The sequence below is a fragment of the Genypterus blacodes genome, unplaced genomic scaffold (assembly GCF_046128005.1).
Source record: "Genypterus blacodes isolate CSIRO-AG114 ecotype Tasmania unplaced genomic scaffold, CSIRO-AGI_Gbla_v1 ptg000033l_1, whole genome shotgun sequence".
NCBI classification, from domain to species: domain Eukaryota; kingdom Metazoa; phylum Chordata; class Actinopteri; order Ophidiiformes; family Ophidiidae; genus Genypterus; species Genypterus blacodes.
Genome location: NW_027466846.1, coordinates 339,321 through 361,137, shown reverse-complemented (window position 1 = coordinate 361,137; position 21,817 = coordinate 339,321). Strand labels below are relative to the sequence as shown.

The 21,817-nt window shown below is 40.2% G+C and overlaps 2 protein-coding genes and 1 long non-coding RNA gene across 3 annotated transcripts; 1 reads left to right on the top strand and 2 right to left on the bottom strand.

The window, feature by feature from the left end:
- Window positions 1-278: 278 nt before the first annotated feature.
- Window positions 279-10,738, bottom strand: ganc (glucosidase, alpha; neutral C). The gene is made up of 25 exons (XM_076146760.1): window positions 10,395-10,738; window positions 9,927-9,977; window positions 9,343-9,445; window positions 8,841-8,968; window positions 8,491-8,667; window positions 8,381-8,402; window positions 8,216-8,285; window positions 7,912-8,008; window positions 7,095-7,275; window positions 6,858-7,002; window positions 6,525-6,760; window positions 6,297-6,423; window positions 6,145-6,224; window positions 5,915-6,058; window positions 5,681-5,777; window positions 5,485-5,586; window positions 5,061-5,235; window positions 4,699-4,767; window positions 4,495-4,559; window positions 4,312-4,394; window positions 4,142-4,216; window positions 3,710-3,823; window positions 3,449-3,561; window positions 3,015-3,118; window positions 279-2,350 (listed from the first exon to the last, which is right to left on the bottom strand). The coding sequence occupies exons 1-25, from the start codon at window positions 10,421-10,423 to the stop codon at window positions 2,241-2,243; spliced, it is 2,697 nt and encodes an 898-aa protein (XP_076002875.1). The 5' UTR covers window positions 10,424-10,738; the 3' UTR covers window positions 279-2,240.
- A 530-nt stretch (window positions 10,739-11,268) lies between these two features.
- Window positions 11,269-20,996, top strand: LOC142995611 (transmembrane protein 87A-like). Its single transcript, XM_076146737.1, has 20 exons — window positions 11,269-11,448; window positions 12,383-12,440; window positions 13,608-13,705; window positions 14,469-14,585; window positions 14,847-14,894; window positions 15,164-15,205; window positions 15,314-15,428; window positions 15,523-15,584; window positions 15,810-15,993; window positions 16,100-16,199; window positions 16,381-16,474; window positions 17,013-17,086; window positions 17,277-17,383; window positions 17,671-17,729; window positions 17,864-17,967; window positions 18,140-18,216; window positions 19,508-19,572; window positions 19,665-19,717; window positions 19,838-19,868; window positions 19,990-20,996. The coding sequence occupies exons 1-20, from the start codon at window positions 11,341-11,343 to the stop codon at window positions 20,029-20,031; spliced, it is 1,638 nt and encodes a 545-aa protein (XP_076002852.1). The 5' UTR covers window positions 11,269-11,340; the 3' UTR covers window positions 20,032-20,996.
- LOC142995617 (uncharacterized) lies at window positions 20,976-21,493 on the bottom strand. Its single transcript, XR_012961534.1, has 2 exons — window positions 21,258-21,493; window positions 20,976-21,138 (listed from the first exon to the last, which is right to left on the bottom strand). It is a non-coding gene; the product is annotated as an uncharacterized LOC142995617 (long non-coding RNA).
- Between the last annotated feature and the right edge of the window lie 324 nt (window positions 21,494-21,817).

Here is a 21,817-nt window from a genome sequence, read left to right as displayed (position 1 = left end):
TCAAGCCCTTTAAACCTGCTCTCAATGGAGCTCAGGATTGAGCAGTCTCAGCACAACCAGAGCAGTCAAAAACTATGATGCAAAAAGTTCAAAACTTCAATATGAGCCGGTGTGATACATGTCTTAAAGACATGAAACAGTTACAGAATTAGATCGTGGTTCTGTTGCTTAAGAAGACAAAGGTGGGTTCATGACAAAAAGGGAAAATTCGGTCCCTGTGAAGCCAAACTAAATGCAAAAAAATGGACAAAAGAGACACAACACATATAACACAGAAAACACAAAACCTTTATTCCAATGGCAGGAGCAAAGGAGGAGTAAAGCAAAGCAGCCTCACACTGAGCTTCCATCAAAGACAAAGAGCCTGTATGATATTATTTCACTGTGTTGCTGCAGCTCATGTCATACAGCTTTGATGATGTCATTATAAACGACTTTGTTCTATATTTTCTTGGTGACATGTTGATAATGTATATTTGCAACTTCAGAGAGGCAGAATTTCAAAGGATTCTGACTTTCAAGTCAAGTCATATCAGTATCCACCTTCAAACGCCCTCAAATATCTAATCACTGCCTCATTCATGAAGGTAGGAAATCAGGCATCTGCTTAAGTTCGCAGCAGGTCACTCAAATACACCACACATAGTTACATTTGTCACATTTTCCAAAATCATATCACAACTTTGACAGGCACCTATGATCAGATACATTTTTCCAAACATGTCTTTGCTGCCTTGATACATCAGGGTGTTGTACTTTCAAAAATAACACGTAATTATTAGCTGCCTACAATTTTTGATTATGGATTCACGCTCATGTTGCCATTTCCTATTCTACAAATTGTTCTGCCTCTTTGCATAAAACAGCAAATATCTGGTTTATGGTGAGACAACACATTGTGTTGTCAATCACAATGTCTTCTTTGTCACAGGGTATTGGCCTAAAATGACTTTTTAAAAACAACAAACAGCATGCATAAAGGACCTGATACAATGAGCAAAGGCAGCAGTTGACCTGCTGCCTCCTTCAGTAATTGTGGGAAAATCTCCCATTTGTCAGTGGAGATATTGTTTTTGTTCATCGTGATCGTTCAAGAAAAAGCCACAATTCATCTTTCATACATACAATATACAGTATCGTCTCTGCTCTGTCGTGACAGTCACACTTATTCAGCGATTTGAAATGTCAATCAAATATTAATATTAGTATGAAATAACTGTACTGCCATGATATAATCTTTTTTTCATGAAAATAAGATTTTATGAACAGTTTCTGTGCATTATAGCCTCATTTGTGAAGGCCCGTAATGCTTTTAATATTAAGTCCCATTGGCAAAAAATCTCATCACTGATCAGCAAACATCTGAAATCACCGATGATGAGATAAACCTCCAGTATTTATGCAGTTTAATGGTAAAATCGTTGTTTCCAAACATCGACTATGTTTCATCTTGTTTACAGTGAGGAGGAAGAGGAGGAGAGGCAAGGGGGAGGGGAGAGGGGAGAGGGGAGGAGTAAGCACCATCAACAGGAAGTTGCAGGGTGAAGAGTGGTTTCAGACCGGGTGCTCCACCTTAACATTTAACCTGAAGGTGTGATAGCTGCCGTTAACATTACACTTGGCATCACTCAGCTCTACACACACACACGCACACGCACACACACGCACGCACACGCACACGCACGCACGCACACACACACACACACACACACACACACACACGGTCATTCTGATCTGATGATGCAAACAACGTCAAATCCAGACAATGGGAGGATGTTTACACCTGAGCTTTGGCGACAAATGGACTTCTGCCTTACAGGAATAATTAAATAAGAGATCTGGGTCGCAAGGAGAGGTTTATGCAAGGGTCGGTTTTGGCTGTGTGCTGTGTGTTTCCTCTCTGCTGTTCTGGGTTTCTGTACAACGCTGAAGAGATCAATTATGTTATGTGATTTCCTCTTCTCGTTGTCTGCATAATAAAGCCTGAAAATCATGTTTGATCACAGCTCGATTAGTGCAATCATGTGTGAGATGCAATCAGCTCTGCCTCAAATATTGACTATATAACTGTTATTAGAGGGCAATTTGCACATAATAGATCTTCCATCCAGATGCCATTGCGAGAATTTCTTTTAGTAATCATACTAAAATAAGTGCTAAATATTAAATGTAAAGAATGTGTTACATTCCAAAAGCCTTAAAAAGAGATTTTTAGGATTATTGTACAGCTATTGCCATTCTTAAACAATCTCGATCTCCCAGTCCATCAGCACTCTGAGGTTCAGGTTGGTAACAGTCACTATGCTGCAGTCTTCCGTGTACTGAAATTCAGCAGAAACATCCGTAGTATCTGTAACAGAAGGAAAGACACAGAATGTTTAGGGTTATTTTGCCTTTCTTTGAAATATTTTACCATTAAAAAGCTGGTTTGATATTGTAATATGAAATTTTTTTTATTAACTTAAGATTTCCTACATGTCCTTAACCTAAATTGTGACATGGGTGACTCTTGGGTTAAAAGCCCTGTACAGCAGTTTCAGTGATCTTTTATGCACATAAACAAAACACATCTCCGTGGTTACAGCTGTTATCGGGTCCTGGAACAGTGAAACCTTAAAGGCGTAGCTGCTAAGAACAACTTCTGCAATCGCAATGTCAAATCTGTGAGTCATAACTTCACACTCCTCTAGTCTTCTGCTTGCGTGTGCACAGCTTGTTCATTTGAGTTTAACTGAAAAAAAATCAGAGTCCATATTTGGCAGCCACGTATGGGGAGGCAGTAGCTCAGTGGGTAGAGCTTCCGCTTGGGAACTGGAGGGTCGCTGGTTCGAGTCCCTGCCAAGGTGCCCCTGAGCAAGGCACTGAACCCTCAATTGCTCCCCCCTCTGCGTAGGGTGGTAATGTAATGTAAGTCGCTTTGGATAAAAGCGTCTGCCAAATGCTCGTAATGTAATGTAATGTAAATAAGAAATTATTAAACATCAAAAAGGGAGTAGAATGTGAGTGGTCCTCACCTGACACACACACAATCACAGCGGCTGGTTTGCTCTTCACCCCCATGACAGTGACTGACTGTATGACACTGTCACACTCAAAGACTCCTTCTTCACTGGCACGACTGAGGGAAGCACCATCAATGGGAGATATGACATCATGTGAGCAAAAGTAAGTTTCTAACAATATGTCATATTGAACCATTTAAAGTTGCAATCTTTATTTTCTATAAAGTACATCTGACCCAACATGTAAATATCCAATTACAAATACTTGTCTAAATGATCTCAAATCTGTATTATTTATCATTAGTTGTTGTGTACTGAGTTTGTTGAGGTGACATCACTTCCATGTCAGCAAGTTATGCATCTAACAAAAACACCTCCGAGTTTTGTATCCGTTTTTTGCATGTAGACTCAAATGGCGCCCCTTTTTGGGTGTGAGTGGGACTCACCGGCACAGCAGACGGCCTGACAACATGTTGAACCTGCGCAGGCAGAAGGCCTTTGTGTCACGGTAGCTGAAAGAGTGACCGTCGTCCAGGTACAACTCACCTTCAGCAACACCCTGAAATATAGAAGACTGCATCAGGATGATTCAGAGATACAAATGTTGCAGATCTGACCACAAAAATCCAAAGCTGTTATGAAAGTACAAATCTGTTTTGACTTATAGTTAAGATAATTGTGCAGGTCTCACAGAGCTCCATGCTTACACAGGAGTTTAAAGCTACGGTGAGGCAGAGCGGCAGCTGCTGGAGTTCAGCTGTGCAGGAGCCACATCCTGCTGACCTGCAGACCACCGAGCCGCCCCGCTGGAACACGGGGACCTGTGCAGAGGAGAGACCGCAGCATTAAGAAGGGGTCAGACACACATGAATATGATTCAACTCTGAATATGTGAATGGTTTTTTAACTATAGTTTTATGATCTGTATTAGAATAGAACCAGAACTAATATCTGGTCAAATGACAATGAGCCTAAATAGAAGCAGTGCAATTATTCCTGTCCATGCTGCCACCAATCCAACAAGTCTGTTTTGGAAAAGGATTTAATATTCAAAAACTTCTAATTAATACAGTAAGAAGCCAGTACATCAAGATACTGACCCCAGAACTCATAAGTGTGTGAAAAAAGGAAACACTAACTGTGTCCAGAGTAACTGGGAGACTCAGCGTCCTCCCTCCTTTGTACGCCTTTGCAGAGTGGACATCATACCAAATCTACAACAGACACAATGTGGCGCAACGTGAGAATTTACAGAATGACAATATCCATATTTACAATGTATAAATGGGTCACCGGGTGGTTGATTTACCTCATCCTCACCAGAACCAGGAAATAAAACATTGACCTCTTGAACTCCTGGTTCAGTTATAGGACAGGCCAGCAACGCTCCTCCTGCATGAATTAATGAATTAACAGTAACGGGATAAAAACAAAGGGCGGTGGGTACAGCGTACATGGTGTAATGATGCAGAAATCGAAGAGCCTTGATCACCAATCATATATTGGTTGTCCACAGCAAAGTTGCTCGCCTCCTTTGGAAACTCCACCCACAGGGGCCTGTAGAATTGAAGAGAGAGCTGTTATTTGGTTATTATTGTTATATTATTGTTATATCATTCACTATGGGCCCAATACTGACTGAAGCCTCTTTAGCTGTAGTACTTTGGCTCAACAGTGGATGTCAAGCAGCACTTACCTGAGTGGAGGCAGGCCAGAGGTGTGAGCCTGGTGGAATAAGGTGTACCAGTAATGCAGCAAACAGTACCTGGATACAAATAGAGGAAGAAATCAATGTTAGTTAGTTTAAGTTTAAGATATTACGTAACTGGACAAAGTGTTAACGCTCACAATGTTGTCATTATACTTCAATTTGCCAAATGTCATCACTGAGATTAGAACTGAAGCTTCATTTAATGTCATCAAATACATTAGAAACTCAAAATCTGGAATTTCTTGTATTATATTTACCAAAACATTATTTAAGTATCATTACATTTCAGATGCAACTGACTGGAGATTATCAACCATCATTCGGAGGTTCTTTTGTCTGTTGTGTACCTCTGTTGGATGGCTGTGCGGATTGCAGCGGTGACCTCCTCCCCAAACAGCCAGGGCTCCCGGCGCTTTGTCACATTAGCGGAGTGACCGCGGAAGAATGGCTGCAGGGACGCCGCCTGGTACCAACGCACCAGCAACTCTGGCTGTGGATCCTGAACAAACCCACCAACATCGGCTGAAACACACAGGGGAATGAAAGGGCCTGACACTTTACACATAAAATTCAACATTATTTAAGGAAACAAATGACAGAAAGTAACAAATTGTACAAGGCACATGATTGTTATTCTTAAATGTAATAATAGAAACAGTATATTTCTTTGTAACAATGCAAGTAAAATAACTTTTCATGTTGACAGTGATGTTGAAAAACCCTAAAAACTCTTTAATATGGCCGATTTTCTAAATGAATGAATGTGCTCACCTCCACAGAACATAATGCCTGCCACACTTAGAGACAAGAGCATTGGGATGGAGATGTTGAGGTATTCCCAACTGGCAACATTATCACCCGTCCATATAGCTCCTGCCTCAGCAAAACAGTGAAGTCCATTGAAACCAAACACATACATCATTTTAAAGGCTTGTTACTTGTGTTTTTGTAACATTTTCCTTCCTACCAAATCTCTGTGACCCAGCAAAGAAGGAGCGCGACAGGACAAATGGTCTCTCTGAGCCGCCTGAGCGAGATATCAGACCGTCCACTGTGGCCATGTGCTGAGAATCAATATGAGTAAAGCTTCATATGAGTACGCTTTAGTAGAGAATACTAATAAGTTACTAGTATTCTCACAAAAACTGCATGTCAGCAGCTTTGACCCAAAAATATTGGCATCAGAACTGTATCACTTCACCTGCTGAAAGCCGTACAGGTTGTGTAATTCCCGGTGTTCCCAACCCCCAGAATGCACCGCGTCCTTCGGCATCGTCTGCTCTGGCCCACTAAACACGGACGGTTCGTTCATGTCGTTCCACACGAATAGTGAAGGTGTTGAGCCCTGCATCAAAAGTAAAAAAAACATCCAACAATCCATTACTTCTGGTATTGGTTTCTGTTATATATATATAGTGGTTTTACACGTACCTTGTACTTATCCAGGGCAAAGCATCTAGCGTACCATGCTCGAGTTGCTGGGCTGCTGAAATCAAGGTAACAGGAATCACCTGAAAGAAAGATGAATACCAGCTATGTAGGCAAGTTTAATTGTATTTATATTATGTAGTGTATAAACTCACCAGACCAGCATGACCCCTCATAGATCTGTCCCTCTCTATCTTTAACAAAATGTCCTCCGTCTCTGGCCTCACAGTACAGGGACCAATCAGGATCGACCTTGATGTGTGGATCACTTATAACCACCAACTGGAGAGGCGTGAAGAAAGTGCACAGTCAGGAACCTTCATATACATTAGATGACATTAGAAATAGAGTGTAGGACTTCATATGTGAATCTGAAAATTTACCTTCCTATTCTTTTGTTGGAGGTGGTGCTGCAGGCCTGCCGGGTCAGGAAAACGCACAGGATCCCAGGTAAAATAACGCTTCCCATCTGTGTGCTCGATGTCCAGCCAGATCATGTCGTAAGGGATGTTGTGATGTTCGAACCCGGCATCCACAGCCCTCACGTCCGCTTCATCCTCATAGTTCCAGCGACACTGGTGGTACCCGAGTGAAAACAAAGGGGGCAGTGCTTGATACCCTGAGAAAAAGGAAAGATAAAGACAATGACATCATCACTATTTGAAAGGAAATGACCCCTAACGCATAATGCAATACATGCAGCATCATAAACACACCTGTCATCTGAGCATACTGGCTGAAGAGCTGTTGTGGGCTCGGTCCAAGCAGAACCATGCAGTCAATCACACCACTTTCTGACAGCCAGTGGACATCAGTCTGAGGCTGAATCCTCCTCATCTTCACCGGCGGCGTTTGTCCATCCTGAGTGATGGGATTGTCGTGTGAACCACAAGCCTCTAGCCACAACTCTGCTCCTTGTATCTTTTGGGGTTAAAATTTGCAGCGAAGTTTACCTGATGGTCTGTGGTGTAGTGAATTTTCACAAACGTCTCAGATGCGTTTAACCAAAAAACACCCAGTGTTCTATCAGGTTTGTGGGCCACCAACAGCGGCACTGAGCCGTACAGACCAAAGCGGCTGTACAACTCATAGGCGAACACATCCAAGTTAAAGAGCCGATAAGGTTCACCCTCCCTGGGGATTACATTCATGAAAATATAGGTTGACAACATTTAATTTTACAAATGACGATGTCCTTCTGCTAACTCCTCTCTGCCGATTATGTGTTTAACTGGCAAAAGCAGTTCACTGGTAAAAGCAAAACATAAACACAAAACTAGTTTCCAGAATTACTCTACGCTTTGTTATTCTACCTTCCTACTTTGTTGAAATTGTTTTTGTAAAAAGGAGAACTTACTGTAGGAACAAAACCAATATTGACCAAACAGGAACAACACTAAATTGAAAACTGAAAATGGCAATAGGGCCTTTTCATTTGTAAATATATATATATACATAAATAATATATAATGAATAATAATAACTTAAATAATAATAACTTAAACAATAATCACTTAAATAATAATAACTTAAATAATAATAACTTAAATAATAAAAACTTCAATAATAAAAAACTAAATAATAATAATAATAAAACAATGATAAATAATACAGCTGTTGTCAAGGTAAAATACACCAAAGCACTGATTTCCCCCAAAATTTCCGAACACTATATGTTTGTTAATGTTAATCTTATCTTTAAAGCCCACTATTAAACAGACCAGTCACACACTGTGTCACAGACCCACATAGAATTCAGTCCCTGTGTACCTGGTGTCTCTGAGCTTCAGGCTGTCAGCGTGTTCTGGTAGACCATAGGCATGGCTGAACCCATGGAGACTGAGGTCTGCCCCTATGCTGGTGGGACCTGCACATACAACAGAGGTCCGTTCATTGATCTGTAAGAACATATAAAGTGATTTCTGGCATAAAGTGCAATATAACTGATCAGCAATGACAACATTTAAAAGTGAATGGTGAAATAACAGAGATGTAATACACTTAAGTGTGAAAATGATCAGTGTGCCCATAGTCTTGTCTAGTTGCCTTTTAAAATGTATAATTGAACACAAACCATTAGCTTTGATATCCACAAACTGTCCGAAGGTCTCTTTCCATAATGAACCTGCTTGGTCCTCTTCAAGCTGACAAGACAAAAGTCAAACAGGACAAAAATATTAACTGGGGGCTCAAGAAAGAGGAAGATTATGTTGCAAGCTGGACAGTGTTGCTTTCTCACCTCACTGCTACAAGATGTTTGTCTAAGACAAAAGGACACAAAGAGTCAAGTCAATTTTGAATGTGTAAATGATTTGTTTTACACTAACAGTCCTGTCCTGATTGTCTCACCTGGATGGGTCCTGCAATGTCTCAAACCACAGTTTGTCTTTAGAGTTGAATGTGACGACCTCTTCCTCTCCACACAGGATCTCCAAACTGAAAGGGAAGTGCCACACACGAACCAGGTGGCACCCTGAGGACCATGTGAGGGTGACAGAGTCCTCGTCCTGTCTCTCCACTCTCAGCCTGGCAGACGATGAGGGCAAAGGTCAAACACTGAACCAAACGACATCGCATACTGTAGATCAAATCATGTGGCTCAAAACTGAAACTACAATAAGTAAGTAACTGATTTCCTAGGCCATTGCTAATGTAAGTAGATGTCATAATGAAGTAAAGAAGCGTATGCGGCACTTAACTGTTCACACTGTCGCTCCCCCGTTACCACATCTGGAACTCGGAAACGTTCTTTAATGGGCTGCAGTTCATCTATTAATATCCTTACAGCCCCATTTTTGTAAGGAGAAACAGTGAGAAGAAGTCTGGTCTGTGAGAAATGTGTTCATGTTTAAGGAAAAGAAGAGTTTTATGTAGCATTTAAAGTTGGATAGTGTAATGAAGTCCACATGCAAACGTCAGAACACATTGTATTTATTACTGAGATGGAGGCAGTATTTATTTGCATTTCATTACAATGCTAGAACAAGTCAGTTGTGATAAAGATGCTCCTCTGAGGTAACTTTAGACTTTAGATACAGACTTAGACAAACAATGTAAAAAAACTAAATCTTCTCAAATTGGACTGAGGTAGGCCTTGGTTTGTGCCTGTAGCTTAATCAAAACCAGAATCATACAAGCTGTCTGATATAAAAGCAGAGGATACATCTAAAAACTTCAACTCTTTAATAATGGTGTGCAAACCTGTGTGTCAGGCTCCAATAATTGAAAACATGCACCCTTCTCCGTGAGAACCAGGGTGTCCAAAAGTGCTCTGTGATGTAAGTTAGGGCCCTCGATCTGACGCCTGAAACAAGAAAATACACATGTTGTCGACACATCAGAACACTGTTGATTTCTGCATAACAAATGTATGACTACACAAGTCACAATATCTCTCTGGCCCACGTGAATCCATGGATCAGTGGTTGAATAATTTGGGGGACTTATCTGATTAAAGTTTGTCTGATTTGTTTATTTCTTGGGTCCTACCACAATCGTGATCATGATTCAAATACAAATGGAGGTGTGTGTTGTTGTTAAGTGTGGTGCTCTACATGTCTCACACACTTCTTACACAAATCATGCCCCATACATGTTGATACTGTATTGTTGATGGCTTTATAAGGTTATAGGTTAGTATAAAAGTTGCATCTCTTGCGATTTGATCATCGCACACTTGCACACTCGTCTTGAATTCAATTGTGATTGTGGATTTTTGTGGAATACAAATCACATGTTTACATTTAATTTAAATAATAAATAAAAGTGCTAAATACCCAACACACCTGTAAAAGCCAACCTGGTCACATGTCTTGGTCTTCTGATCAGGAACACCACTGTGGGGGGAAAACAGAAATATTACATGGCTGGTTATGATTTTACTGGCAGGAGAATTTAAAGATTGACCCTCATTGAGCTGCAGATACATTTGTGTAGATGAAGATGAAGATGAAGACTCCATCCACACACAGTATTTGAAGATAACTTCTTTTTGCAAACCAATGTGCTTCAGCTTAATAATAAATTAAAAAGCAGGATTAGCTTTGTGCATTTACAGTTGGTGAAGTTATGTCATATCTTAATTTGAGGGAAGAATATTTATCAAATGTTTCCGCGTGTAACAAATTTAACTATGTTGATGTCCCAAGGGCTTTAAAGGCATAACTGGAGTTTCCTTTCCCTCCGTTTTCAATGATCAATGGTCAACATGGAAAACTGCTGCAGATTTAGATAAAACACTTTGTGTATTATACCTAATCGTGGGTGGTTTCGCTTCCGTCATCGTGGACAGCGACTCGGAGAGTGACGTGACGTGACGACAGACGCTCAATGTCGATTATTTCCAGAAGAATTTATCCTACATTGTGCATTGCACTTGAAAGCCCCGTTAAAACTGATACACTTAGTAAGCATTTCATTAATACCGTCAAACTGAAAGTTATAAAGTACCGACGAATACAAAATACAGTTCCGCAGTGGAATTTCAAAATAAGGTGCAGATATGTACAGTATGTGTGCCGTATGTTATTTAAAAACTGATAATTTTGTGTGTAACAGATATTTGCGTGCTCTGTGTATTGCAGGGCAGCAGAATCCAGGCCGATCCAGAATACACCGAAACTTGTCTCTGAGTCTGAGCGCTCCATCCCCATCATCAGGGAGGGAACGCCTCTTGGACCAGCAAGCTGTCAGTAGTTTACACTTCATAGCTCTGTCGCCCAGCGCACAACTAGCTGACTATACCGGCTATGCTGGAGATACGTTAACGTTTTAAGCAGTCCAGTGAAACGACCCCACCACGACCACCAATGTAACTTATTAGTATTCAAGCGTTCGTATCACAATATATCTGAAAGCAAAAAAAACCCGGCCCGGATGAACATGTGAATCCAAAACTTTATTAACACCACAACAATCTCAGAAAACATTCCCAACAATTACACAGAACACGGAAGCTTACGTGTACATATAAATAGTTTGCATAAACATTTGTGTCAGTGTATGTGGTGGAGTGCTTATTGATTTGTATTTGTGTGATTGGAAGTTTTTTTGGTCTGTATGCCAAATAAATAGTGAATGGTGGTTGAATGTGTGTTTTCCCCCCCTATCCAGTCTTCTGTCACCATCCCGTGGTGAGAGCTTGAACTACACCCGGACCTGTACGCGGATAGACCGAATGTGTGAGAGGCACAACCGAAGATGAATTCTGATGCTTTCCCGCATCGGTTATGTTTTCTGTATTTTGCTTTAGCTCTCTGTCCCGGGAAAGCGGCGGAGGTCTCCGTGTGGAACGTGGACATCAACCCGGTCAGTGCTTCGCCTTGGAACGACGCATTTGTGTGGCTGTTTGTACATTGTGTCGTGCTTGATCTTCCTTAGCATCTGTTATCTGGGAAGCTAACTAGCCCCTAGCAACCCTTTAGTCCAAGGTATCGATAATCAGTCAGTGATGGCTCTCTGACAGGCGCATGTTAGGCTTTAATACTAAAAAAACAAGTGTCTAACTCGTAGTTTAGCTCAGGAAAATCGTGTTTCGATTGCCTATTTGGGTGTTATATATTGGCAGATAGTAGTCCATTCTGACTGACGGTTCTTATTGACGTTTCACCTCAGGACCCAGCCTCAGGATGTACAAACCTGTGTGGTTAGTGGATGACTTGACACAATTAAAACAGTTAATACATAGAAAACTGGTATCTAAAGGTATTAAATGTTGTAGTTAACAATGTAGTAGAAATGTAGTATAGCTCAATTTACCACAGTAGCCAATTGGAATCATGTCACATTAGGCCATCCTTGTGAGAACATCTATAAACCATATTGAAAGAAGTACACAACAAAGCCAAAACACTGTATGTGGTCACTAAGTTAATGGTAGATGGGGAAATATTAATACCATAATAATAATAATGTCACTGCATACAATAGACAGTAGTGTACTTCCAACTTTGTGTTTAATTTGTGTTTGTATTTATTAACAATATTGAGTAATACTACTAGAATCATCAGCTTTACTCATTACTATTTAAACTGTACAGACCTTCAACCCTCAGTTTATCCAGTGTTATCCATCAGCAGCAACAGTAGGTGTAGTTGAAGAATTAGATAAGTAGAATATACAACTATATTTCAATGTAGTTGTTTCACTCTTAGGCGTATTAAAGCTGTCGTAACGAGTCTGGCTTGTTAATTTGCCTCTGAGTATTAAATACAGACTCATTTTTCTCTGTTGTCTTTGCAGACACAACATGCTGTATTTCGGAAGACATTGTATGCCAACACTACTATCTTCATGAAGTGTAAGTAGTCCAATCTCTCTGTCTGTCTCTGTTTTACATAATTGAATAAATAACAAAGTAGGTTTATTTGATTAAGAGTTATTTACAGTCATGTACTATGACTCCGTTAATAGGCTCTTCTGCTGTCTCGGCCTCCATCAAAGGAAGTGAAGTCCTAATTGTAAATGTATGTTGTTGTGGTGGTTGGGTTCTTTTTCCCCCCTTATTTTCTTTCTTTCTCTCTTTTACTTTGTTTCCTTTTTCACCCACTTCCATGTGTACGACTTCATCACTTATCATCTTCACTAGAAATATTCCCCAAAGGTTTTCATAGCGTCATATGACTGTGACTTTGGTCTGTTATTGCAACAGTTAGAGCTCAAATAAACAACAAACAATACAATATCTCAACAGTATTTGATTTGGGTCAGATCCTGAGACAACATTGAAACAGCAGAAGAAGTTACATAAAAGCTCTTTGTTTCTTGCTCAATTGTTTTCTGCGGTTTGGTGTGACTTGGTTCCACATCTGTGTCTGTTTTAGATGCAGTTTAATCTGTAGATGTTTTTTTTAAAGCCTTTTCCCAGAAGAAGTTTGATCAAAGTATGAATCGGCAACTGCACTAACCTAATATTCTTAATTTTTTTTTATTCAATCATCTGATTACATTGATGTAATCTTTTGGCAGAGCAGGTATCTTACACAGAGAACACATCTTTAATGGACAATAGAAGGAAGTGTTTGAATTGATAATGATGTTGCCATGCGTAGCAATCTTCACGGATCAGACTTGCTCAACTGGTTTTCACCCACCTGCTGCTCATGCATCTGGAATGCAAACAGGGTAATCTTTAACCAGGAACTTACACCTTTGGCAACAAAGCCAAATGGGATATCACACCCAATGTCAGGTTTAGGTGTCAGTGCTTCAGAAACATTTTCACCAACAGTCCCACATCGAGGCATCCATAATATTAAAAGAAGCACTTAACATAGATAAAAATAGGCCAATGTATTACTGGCCTTCTAAAGGACGGAAGTGACTCTGGGAAGGATAGGAAATGACATTACTGCGCTTCATCCCAGAATAATCCTGAAATGTGAGATCTTACCAAGGTTTGAATCATTCGTCTTCATCATTAGTGGTACACCCTTTAATTCATTTGTCTTCCTGTGTCTCCATCCAGTCCAGGGTGACAAAGCATCATGTGATAAGAACCTGGCCTTTAACATCAGCTGGTACCTGCGCTCCTCTGTTTGCTATAATGAGGTCTTCAACACACCAGTGAGTATTTGTCCTTTGTTTCTTGACTGTTATTTTCTTTATTTCACGTTGGATAGGTTTGCCACTAGATTCTGACACACACTGATCCAGCTGCAAACACACTCATATCTGGATGCTGACCATAGCACAACTCAAGACATCTTTCATTCGGATGCATTCGGAAAGATTTGTCATGTTTCTTAGGCTCAAAGACTCCTCTAAAGCACTTGGAGTGTTCAAGTAGTGTGTGTAGTAATAATAGGGCCAGCAGAGACCCAGGGTTTGATCTGCTCCATCTTCATCTTGTGTCCCTATGAGCACTATTAGCCGTTTTTCATGACAGATGGTTCTGGTCTTTGTCACTACGCTCATGATACCTAGTGGTCTGTTGGGATTCCTGCTCAAAGACAGGTAGGATCAGGGTGGATAATGTGAACCTGTCATGTATAACATCGTCCTAGTGAAGCTCCATTCTCACAGGAGAATAGAAGCATATGGTGCAAAGATGGGTACTACTAAAGAACAATTTGGACTAAAAGAAGATCTTCTGCAATGAAGGATAAACCTAGAATTGGGGGGTACATTGTCAACACTATCTTAAATCATAAATTTGACATTAAATACACTATCAGGGGACATATTTATCTGATTGTTAGTCTCTCTAGTAATCTAGTATTGTCAACATTCTGAATTTGATGTTGAAAAGTTTTGAAATATTCATATACACAGTATTAAATGCATTACATATCTTGTTTAACTTCTGCCCACCCCCTTTCTTCTGTAGGACAACAAAGCAATGAGCATGTTCTGTATGGACCACATGCTGAAAGATGGCTGGAGCGGCTTCTACAGCCAGGGCTACATGTACTTTGATAACTGCTCCTCCCTCTTTTTACCAAAGGTTAGTCACCGAGAACAAATATTCTCTTTTGAAATGTGGTTACCTAATGAATCACACTGTTGACAAGCGCAGTACATTCAGACTGCCGATGTACTAAAAGTATTTCCCATAACCCGTAGGTGTTATACTTTGTTATGTGTTTGAAGTCACTGAAACATTTAATGAACATTTCAACATTTAATCAGCAGAAATGAGATTCTAGTTTTACACGATGGAACAACCAACTTGTTATATTTCCTTCACTGTGTTTGCCTTCATCAGGTGTATTATCCAGACTTCAATTCTTATCAGCCGCTCTCAAGCCCCAAGGTGAGTCACTGGTGCGGAATCACTTGGAACTGTTTGTAGGATGAAGGTGGTTTCGGTTTCACAGGAGGCGTACGATTGTGTCTGATGATTTTATTGTCTGTAATTTTGTATTTACCCTCTGGTACAACAGAATTCAACAAAAAAACACTTATTTTTCAGCAAAATGGTTCTGTTATGTTGTGTTGTGTTGTGTTCTATTATTAATGAATGAATGCCTATCTCCAATTCTTGTGTGTTGTATGACCTTTAATGTATCTTGTTCTATCTAGAATGACCCGTCCAATCTGACTCTCGTTTGGCCTGACAAACCGGTAAAACAGTTTATCACAATGTCAAATGTTGCTTTTATTTTTGAAGTAAAAAAAAAAAGGAATCACCAAAACGAACCTGATTTTTAAGATGGCACACGTGTCTCGCAGGGCATTAGTGAAGTGGCCAAATCCTGGGAGGACAGTCCGTATCTGTTCATAGTGAAGGTGCAGCCTGTGGTCCACGGGGTCGAGGATGAAGACATTGCCACCTTTGCTTTCACTAGTGAGAGAGATCATTTCACTTGTAGAACTTCTTTCATCTCTACATTGACAACCAAACCTTGTAACACTTTCCTTTCCTACATTTTGTCCCACAGTGAAGGTGGAGATGAGGGGTCCACATGACTTCTCCTCTCCAGCAGACTGGCCGCTTATGATGGTATGTATCATTATTTCCATAAAAGGAGATTTATAAAGAGCTTTATTAAAAATGAGGGATGCCAGATGTATCAGTGTCTATGTAAGGGCCTAAGTGTCTAAATATGTAGTGTACTGAATTTAGATGAAAGAAAAGGTATGAAGGTAACAGCTCCAGTTTTAGCTGCAAAAATGTCCGTCCAGTGTATGATAAAGCTGATCATGTCTCTTCTCTTGCCCCTCACAGTTTTTCATGGTCATGTGCATCGTGTACGTGTTCTTCGGGGCTCTCTGGCTCTTCTGGTGCGCTTGCTATTGGAGGGATTTGTTACGGATCCAGTTCTGGATCGGTGCCGTTATCATCCTGGGCATGCTGGAGAAAGCTGTCTTCTACTCGGATTACCAAAGCATCCGCTACAAAGGAGACTACGGTCGGTCTATATCATACACACTCTGTGTTTGTGAAGTGTTTTTCTTCGGTTTTATATATTTTTTTAAATCTCAATCTGTGGTTTCTGTGTGGTTTTGTCTGTGCAGTTCAAGGTGCGGTGATTTTTGCCGAGCTCCTCTCTGCACTCAAGAGGTCTCTAGCCCGAATCCTTGTCCTCATTGTCAGCCTTGGCTATGGCATAGTCAAGTAAGTTCTGTCTAAAGTCCTCTTCTAGTAATGATGTTTTGAACACCAGCATCACTTCATGTCTCTTGAATGGCAAGTCATTAAAGACGAATGTAAACACTCTGACACAGTCATTATCCATGAACATGTCTTATTTATTTGCATAAGTAAACCTCCTAAATAACATTTCCCACTGGTTTAGGCCCAGGCTGGGTACAACGGTGCACCGGCTGGTTGCTGTCGGACTTCTCTACCTGATCTTCTCTTCTGTGGAAGGAGTGCTGAGGGTTACAGGAGTAAGTGTCAGCTGTCACTGTGCCATCTGTTCTGATTGCGAAGTCATCAGTACTGCAAGTAGCATAAACACCAAGAATTAGATGACGAGTGTATTACAATTTCTCCAGATTACAAATGTAATAATGTGCATTCATATATTGGTTATGTGACAAACGTGTCAAAGCACTGGGTAAGATATCAATGGTACCCCCAGAGGCACCTTTGTTTAAACTTCAGCACCCAGAGATCCTGTTGTGTAGCTTTAAACCCCCTCTATGTAACACTTTGACCTGAAAATATGGTGTTCATTCTGTGTATATATTAGAGTTATGGATACATCACAAACTGCACCATGGCCATCTTTTAAGTGACAAAAACACAACATACAAACACAAGATAAGAGGGACAGGGATTCTGCAAGACAGATTGTTATCTTAGTTTGGTAAACAGATGAAAAGGCACTGTGACTCTCCTTTGATTTCCTTCTTGCTTCCAATCACATTAACACACCCTGTACTTATGACTGCTCTGTTCTGCTCCCCCGCCGTCCTTCTGCAGGGTTTCTATGGAACGGTTGCCCTGGTGGCTAATCTCAGCCTCTCCCTCATTGACTCCTGCGTGATGTGGTGGATATCCTTTACACTGCCATCATGGAGGGCCATTATGAGTAGCTAATGGACAGAGAGCTCTGACAATGTCATAGAGTAGACAGTGTCTCCTCTAGGGGCAGACTGATGACAAAGGGAATCGGTATAAGCAGGTGTCAGATTGTATATATTGTTTTTATTTCATTTGTCTGTTGTCCTTAATTTTCACCTACATTTTTATCAGTCTGTCTCAAACCACTCGGCTCCTGAAGCTCCGCAGGAACGTGGTGAAGCTCTCTCTGTATCAGCACTTCACCAACACGCTTATCTTCTCTGTTGTCGGTGAGTTACAGTTACTCAGTTAGGGCAGATTAGTTCCGATGCTTTGAGTTTAGAATAGAATCGTGCATAATTCATGTTTTCAGAGTTTGTGAGAGCCCTGCAGAAAGGGATTATGGGTTAGCACATTTATTTTGTACTTTTTTTCCCGTTTCTTTCCCCTTTCGTGTGATTGCCTTGATTACCTTTTGTTTCCACTGGCAGGAGTGAGATTTGTTGGTTGTTTGCAAGCATTCAGATGCTGTTTACAGACATCAAAATGAGAGCATTGTTTACTTTTGCATGCACAGCTTCCATTGTATTCATCATCTGGACCACCAAAGTCTTCAAGCTGGTGGACTGCCAGACGGTCAGTGTGTTTTCTGTCACTGATTTATTATTGTTTCATCGTGGAGCTACGTTTCCGTGTTTATACAAAAATGAAATGTAAGCTGTGTGAGCGTCCATCAAAAGGCATTTCAATCAATTCTTCTATTTACTCAGGGTTGGAGAGATTTATGGGTCGACGATGCCTTCTGGCGTCTCCTGTTCTCCACCATTCTGCTGGTCATCATGGTGCTCTTACGGCCATCTGCTAACAACCAGAGGTCAGAATGAAACTGGAGTGAGACCGTCGCAATGTAGACCTGCAGTCGGCTCGACATGCTCCTAAAATCTAGCCAAACATGGAGCCCAAAAGCACTTTCCTGCAAGAAAAAACGCAATTTGTTAAGAGTTACCAGTAGTTGAACTAGTCTGAATCTATGTTCGGTTTCTCAGATTTTCCCATTCCCCTCTAATTGATGAGGACGACGAAGAGGAAGAGGCCAAAGAGCCCATGCTGAGTGAAGCTTTTGGTAAGCGTCATTAGTCCGCTTTTGATTCAAATTCATGCCATGGATTTACTAGGAGCAGCTTATTATTTAGAACACCTGTGTTATTTTCATTGTGTGTATAGTTGTTAAGATTAGCAGATGAAGTAAGTTACTGCATTAGTCCTCTGGGTCAATTGGTCAATTTCTCTGCATGTTGATTGGTCAGGAGTAACCATACACCAGCTTTCCTCAGAGTTAACAGTGTTTACAATCAATACTTAAGTCTAGTTTTTATCCATGTTGCAACTTTTACATATTGTATTGCGACATAACTGAACGACATTCTCTGGAGGCCATAGTCATGAGGAGCAGTTGCTGTGAAATATGATTGGATTGCTCAGTATCAGCAAGTTCAGCTCTATTCAGTAAGACCGTTTACGTTTAAAATTGACTCAGCACAGCACAAGTGTACTTAATAACATTATAATACTGTCTACATTCCATTTAGGTGAGACATATTTAGGTGTGACCCTTGGCTTTTAACCAGCAAGTCAAAATGTCAGTGGGAAAATGGCCTATTAAAGTGTTATAAGCCTGAGTTGACATTTACAGTACATTACAGTAAGTGATTGTTTAAAGTCAGTCAGTACAGTGTATTTGAGCAGATAATGCAGATAACTTCTTCTATACACACCAGCCAATGTATTTAGTATAACTAGTACTCACAGTTATTGTATTTTCATGCCATGCCATTGTTACTTCGGGCTCCTTTTCTAAATTTGATTGAAAGCCAGAGGTTGTTTTGGCTCATTGAGCTAATGTTTTATATGAAACAGCTCATATTCTTTTGTGTAGAGTATCAGTGTCCTTTTTTCAATGTTGTCATAGCCGATTGTATGTAGTCTTTTGTTTGCATTCAGTCATTTCCCTGATAGGGTTCTGTGATGCTGCCAGACATGCTTTCTGGGAGATTTGTTATAAAATTGCAAACCCTTTATTCATGTTTATTTTCTGCTATGTGGCAAACATCCATCTGCAGATAGTCCTCAGCCACGTCTGTACACAACTAAGGTTACAGCCTGCAAAGTCATCCCTGCCATGCGGGATGTGGGTTTATATAACAAAGTACTACTGAGGCCATTTCCTCAATCCATTCATGCTGACCTATGGAGAGCAGATTCATCCTGCTGAGCAATATGGCTGCCTACTGAGAAATGTTCATCTCCTAATCGTGTTACAGTATAAATTGAAAACGTAATAACCTAGTCGTGTCTTATAATCATATTATTGGATACTGACTTTTATATGATGTCATCTGGCTTCATATTTTCAGAGGGAATGAAGATGAGAGGCTCAAAGCCAGACTCTAACGGCTCCCAGAAGCTGTTGAGTAAAGAGGTATGCTGTGTTTCTTGGTCTTCACTTGTCTGTTGTTCATTGTTGTACCCATTAGTAACTGGTCTTGAATTTCTAAACCTCTCCTTCACCAGGATGACGATCTAAAATGGGTTGAGGAGAACATTCCTACAAGTGTTGCTGATGTGTGAGTATATTTTACATTTCAGACACTGAGTTGGGAATCTTATCCAGGGCAACAGGAAAGGGCAGAGCAGCCAGATTCAATATGGTTTAACTCCCGTCTCTATTCTTTTTTTCTGTACAGAGCACTGCCTGTAATTCTTGATGAAGAAGAGGTAAGGAGCCATTTACTTTACCCCACTAGTCCCATGATTTCTTGTCTATGACATAATGAGTTAATCAGTGTTATCATTCCAGCCACTGCAGATGAATTGATTAAGTGTCCTCTGTTTCCAGGAAATCATGAAAACCAAGATGGAGAGATCCAAAATGGAGTAGAAATGCTTGAGGCCGCGATGAACGAATTGAACTTAAATGGAGTCTACCAAAAAATGTGGGCAAAGCCTGTTTGCTTCAAACACTTTAAATATTGGATTTTATTTCACAGGCACTACGTAACAACATAATAAGCTCAACTAAAAAGTCAGAGTGGTGTATTTGTAAGGTGGTACTATGCAGCCTTGGGATGGATGGGTTGGCTCTTGGTGTGAAAATGTGCATTCTGGTCCATGGGGTGAATGAAAGAAATGCACAGCAGGGCACTTTTGATAAATGTTTTATTTGTTGCACGGATATTTTGCTGTAGAGGCCAAAAGTAAGCAGAACAAAAGCATGTTCTGCAAATATGAAAAACAAAAATATTTACCAAAATTCTGTCACACGGTTTTTGAATCGCTTCAACATGTATCGGTCCTTGTGGTTTCTTCAGTACTGTGATGAAGAAGAAAAGATTCTGAATGTTTCCTTGGAACCTTTGATCTGTAGAAGTGTTCCCAGCACCCAGCGAGTAAAGATGTAGGAGTAAGAGAACTGTTTGGGAGTTTCTGTTGGTGCTACTTAAAAAGACCTCAAAGCCAAGGTGGAAGAGATCCATAAAAAAGGAATTGAAGTGATAACTTTGTGTGTAATGACACTAATTGGAGCCAACAGTGCGTCTAACTAACTAGTCAATGATGCACTGTATCATACACTATGTTTAATACTTTGCTGTTTTCAGCATACCTTTATTGTGTTACATATTCAGTCACATGATGACTACTTTATGTTTAAAAGAGAGAACCTGGATGGTACAATAGGATTAACCTGTTATTACACATATATATACTGTATATGTAACATGTTCTTAGGATTTGCTGAGCCTGATGCTAACACTTACACACACTACACACTAAACTAGATATTATGTCTGGCTAAAGGGGTTAATTCTGCATATAGAAGTACTGTTAATTAAATCATGTCACTGTTGTCAGGGGAAAAACCTGGTAACTGAATTATTCGGCGCAATTCTTGTGTCCACTTAGTAGTTTAGGAAATCCTTTTTTATCAGAATTGTCCATTTTGTGGACAAGAGCTTGACACTTGACAGCAGTGATATGAGTCAGACCACTCCTCTGAGATGTTATGTCATTAAACATGTCAGAATATTCTATTGAATTGTTTTTAACCCATAAATGAAAGCTTGTGTGGTCCTCAGTGGATTGGGGACAAGGTATGACAATATGTACAGTTTTCAGCCTGTTTTTAAGCAGTCATGAGTTGAAAAATTCATAAAAACTGAGACACTTTGTAGATATCCGCATGGCAGCAGTGGTATATGTTTATGGCCCACCAGGATTTGATTTATTGATTTTTATTTTTATATTGTTTTGTAATGATGGAAATTGATAAGCTTTGTGAAAGCGCTGTGGACCTAAATGAACTAAATTGAAAAGTGAATTTATTTATGATCATTTTTTTGCCATCCCCATTTCCCTGACGTCTAAACCAGGGGTGTGTCAAGTGTAAATTAAATCATTACAGTCACGAGTCCACAATGTGCTTACAGATTCCTTCATTCTCAACCCAACCACGCTGCAATTTAGTCTTGCTTTTATTTGTCAGAATCATTTCCATGTGTTTGTGTGATCTACTACTAATCTCCCACATATGTGTGGAAGTGTAATTTATGTTTTTATGTTATTTATCCAAGGTTGTCGGATAATATTTTATTTCTGTGAGGCACTAAGCCCAATTTCTGGATGTGAGTCTGCTTTGTAATGTGAAGCTGACTATGTTGTATGGCTTT